This window comes from Lipotes vexillifer, unplaced genomic scaffold (genome assembly GCF_000442215.2).
Source record: "Lipotes vexillifer unplaced genomic scaffold, Lipotes_vexillifer_v1.1 scaffold1122, whole genome shotgun sequence".
In the NCBI taxonomy this organism is placed as follows: Eukaryota; Metazoa; Chordata; class Mammalia; order Artiodactyla; family Lipotidae; genus Lipotes; species Lipotes vexillifer.
Window position 1 is genome coordinate 1,832,956 of NW_006798649.1, and position 3,669 is coordinate 1,836,624.

A 3,669-nucleotide genomic window follows, 5' to 3' on the forward strand; every position below is an offset into this window, starting at 1 on the left:
AGGAATGCCAGCAGCCACGGGGGCAGGCCAGCCCATGCCTGCCATCCACTTTCATCTTTGTAGACTCTTCTGTATACACAGCAGGAAAGAAAAGCGAGAGGAGGAGGTATTTCGGGGAGGGGGTGTCTCCTTTCCTTGGGATCCTCAGCAAGTGAGGAGTGAGTCAGGATAAGGAGCTGGGAGTCTCACCTGTTTTAACACAGCTGGGGATTCCAGTGAAGGTTGACACACCACCTCCTGCCACCCCCATCCCTCAGAAGGCTGACAGAAGAGGGGAGTGAGATGCTCTGCAGCTGCCTAGGACCAAACCAGGAGGTGGGGCAGGGCATCTGCAGCATGGAGGCTCCCAGATCCCAACCCCCTTCAAGTCCAACACTGGGCGCAGTCCTGCTTCCCTTCCCAAATGCTATGGGAACTTTCAGCCACGGTGGGGAAGTTGCAGCAGACTGCAGTCCACTTGAACTTTTCCTACTTTTGGCCAGGACGCCAGCCCCTTATCTCACTGCAGAGGCTGGTTCTACAGGCTGAGCGGAGAGGAGGGCAGATAAGAGGAGAGAGAAATGGGCCTGGGGAAGAGATTGGGGCTTCTGCAGCAGTGGGGAAAAAAGGGGGGTGCCCTGGACCAAGGAGACATCTGCACCAACACGGCCTTCTGCTCAGCTGCTCTGAGACACTGGGGACACTCTACAGCCAGCTCCTCCTGATGGCCCCAGCCTCGTAGGGCCCCAGATTCTGTCCCACTGAAGGTCATCTTAGCTTGTGAATGGGGAATGCGGTGTGAATCCTTAGAAATTGTCCTGCTTTTCCTGAATCCGAGATTGTCAGACACCACTTTCGCCCCCTTAGATATGGAATAAGAATCTCCCTGTGGTCCTTGATCTTTCTGCTCCCACCCCTGCCATGATATATCACTGCAGCCATCTGCAGGGCCTGCTCCAGACCAGCTGTGGCAGGAGGCTGGGGGGAGGGGGACAAGAACAAACCAGCCATTGTCATCCATACCAACTGGACCTTAGCTTTGGGGTGGGCCTAGGTGCCACACTGAGGGCAAATGTTGGCCCTCTGTGGGCACACTGGTCAGGCTCCAAAGATTCCCTACCTGGGTTTCTCAATGTCTCAGGACCATGGGTGAGGGGCGGAGGTGGGCAAGGTGTCAGAAGTCTTTTCCAGCTCTAGAACTCTTTTCAGTGTGTGAGATGGGGGGAGGGAGGGGCCCTCTAAGAACTTTTGTTCTTTGCTCATTTTAGAATGTAACTCCAGCTGTTCCCGATTCCAGTCTACGCTGTTCTTCGGGGAATGACAAAGAGAGCAGACCCCTCCCAGAGTCTTTAAGCAACTGGCGAACCACAGCCACGGTGAAGGCCATAGAGGTTAATGGCACAGGTTCTGAGTCAGATGACCAGGGACAAGTTACCTAATCCCTCTGGGCCACAGGTTCCCTATCTACACAATGGAGATGGTTATGGTTCCTACCTCATGGGCCCACAGAAGAGGCCAACAGATGCTCCCCACTACCGTTCTTACTGTCCAGAAAAGAAAACAACCCCTTTCCGGGTCACCACCAGATCCTGGTTCTATACCCTTTGGAGGCACCAAACCAGAACTGGAAAACTCTTAGAATGAAAACCAAGGCCACAGGAAAGGGATGGAAGAGGTGGAGAACTGCTACCCTGGTCTCATTTCTCCTCCTCCCATTACCTCCACTCGCTGCCCTAGAAGGAGCAGCTACCAGGGAGAGGAATCCAAAGCCCGCCTTCCTAGCTTCTGACATGAGGAACAATCCCCCAGATAACAGGTTAGGGGAGAGAGCAGGAATAACATAAACGCCAGCCTCATTAGCAACCAAAGCTGCAGTGTTCTCCTAAGGACTCAAGTCAAAGTGGTCCAGGTAGACACCATTGAAAGAACCACCTAGAAGCAACCACCCTGTTTCCTGGGACAAGGGCACGGTGAGACTTGCCAGCAGGACTCTCTGTATTACCACATGCATCGTTGGTAGGGTTGGATGGGAAAAGGGGAGGGGATGCTGAACTCCATGTCCCCCTGAGAGATTCCATGAGAGATTATATTTTGTCCCCATATATGTCACACAATTAGCACTTCTATGTCTCATCACACCAACACCGCCCCCCACCCCCGCAAATCATGTATCAGACAGCATGTGCCCACCCCCAATCCCCAGCAAGATCCTGCCAAGGTTACAGGCAGACAAGCAACACAAAATGCCTTTAAGAACCTTCCCACTTAATTTGAGACCCTCTTGGCAGCTGGACAAATTCCTGCCCAGCAGGGGGATGAAGGGGGACTTGAAACTGAGCTTTCTCCTGTGGGTATCCTTGAAACCCCAAAGTAAAGGGAAAAGAAAGTATAAAGAGGAGACCTATCTAAATGTCTCCTACTGAGCTGGGCTCAGCAGAAATGCCCAGGAGGGATGGCAGGTAACAACCCTATTCCATCTCTCCTCTTCCAAGCCTGAGCTCTGGAACCAACTCTGCTTCTGTTAAGCAATACTGCCCTGACCACCTCCCTGGGACTACTGAGCTTCCTCAAGGCTTCTGTAGAAAGTAACTAGACGAAGAAGAAGCCAAGGACATGATCCAAAGGGAAAAGTACTCCAGGAAGCAGCAGCTGCTTCTGACAGGGAGGTGGAAGAAAAGCTCCAAGAGACAGTTTCCCAGGAGGAAAATGTGGCTCCGGGCTCAGGGTCAAGAGCTGCCCTCCCCAGGTCCTACCTGTACGATGTCCAGCACCATGCCGGCAGCCACAGTCCCAAAGCCTGCCAGAAGGAAGGGAAACAGCACTTGCAGCCCGATGGAAAAGGAGGTCTCCTTGAGCGGGGAGGGTGGTGCGGGGCCACGGTCTGTGCTGACGTCGTCACTTTCATTGCTCTGGCTCCCGTTCTCCAGCAGGGCATCCTCCTCCCGAACCCCCTTGGCGTTGGCGCGAGACTCAATCACCACCACCTCTACCCCAGCCCCATCAGGTCCCAGGAACTCTGAGGTCCCGGCCAAGGGCTCTCGCCCGGGGCCATCTGAAGGGCAGGGTGAGGCAGCAGGGCCAGTCCCGTTCAGCTGGTGGACGTCCTTCGGCTCCGGCTTAGAGGACATGACGGGAAGGGAGGAGGAGAAGGGGGAACTCTTCTCTCTTCTTTCGCTTTCTCTCCCTTTCTAACTCTGGAAAGAACTTAGTCTTGGGGTGAACCCAGGCTTGGTCGCCGCGGGACCTCTTCCCACGGCTCTCCGCTCCTATCAGGTGCTGCAAAAACTGATCCACCAACAGGCAGCCCCATCAAGCACTGAAGCCACAAGCTGGAGGGGAGCAAGGAACTCCTCACCAGGCTCTGCAGCCGGCCACTAGGGGTGCAGATGCCTGACCCAGCTGGCCAGCGCTGTGCTTGGGGGAAGCTTCTCTGGCCTCTTAACTTCTTTGGTTCTCAGTGCAGGCTTCTCAGAGCAAGGGGCATCCAGAGTAGAAGAGCCCAGCTAAGTCTGGGGTGCCCTCTGAGGTGGCCCTTCTTTCATTAAAGTAGCTTGAGTTCAGATCTTTCAGAAGGCAGCCTCGGCCTGGGGCTGTGGCTCCTTCCCCCGCCTCTGGTTGGGCTCCTTCAGCTTCCCACAGCTCCCCAGGCTCTGCTGGTCCCAGGGCACTGTCTGCTGTCTCTCTCCTTTT

General features: G+C 54.9%; 1 protein-coding gene across 1 annotated transcript in view; it reads right to left on the reverse strand.

Annotated features, from left to right (window-relative positions):
- The window catches only part of SLC41A1 (solute carrier family 41 member 1), a 19,495-nt gene extending 16,236 nt beyond the window's left edge, over positions 1-3,259 (reverse strand). Inside the window, exon 1 of the mRNA XM_007470693.1 lies at positions 2,733-3,259. Coding sequence (XP_007470755.1) covers positions 2,733-3,107 — 375 coding nt within the window. The 5' untranslated portion in view covers positions 3,108-3,259. The remainder of the gene's footprint in view (positions 1-2,732) is intronic.
- Between the last annotated feature and the right edge of the window lie 410 nt (positions 3,260-3,669).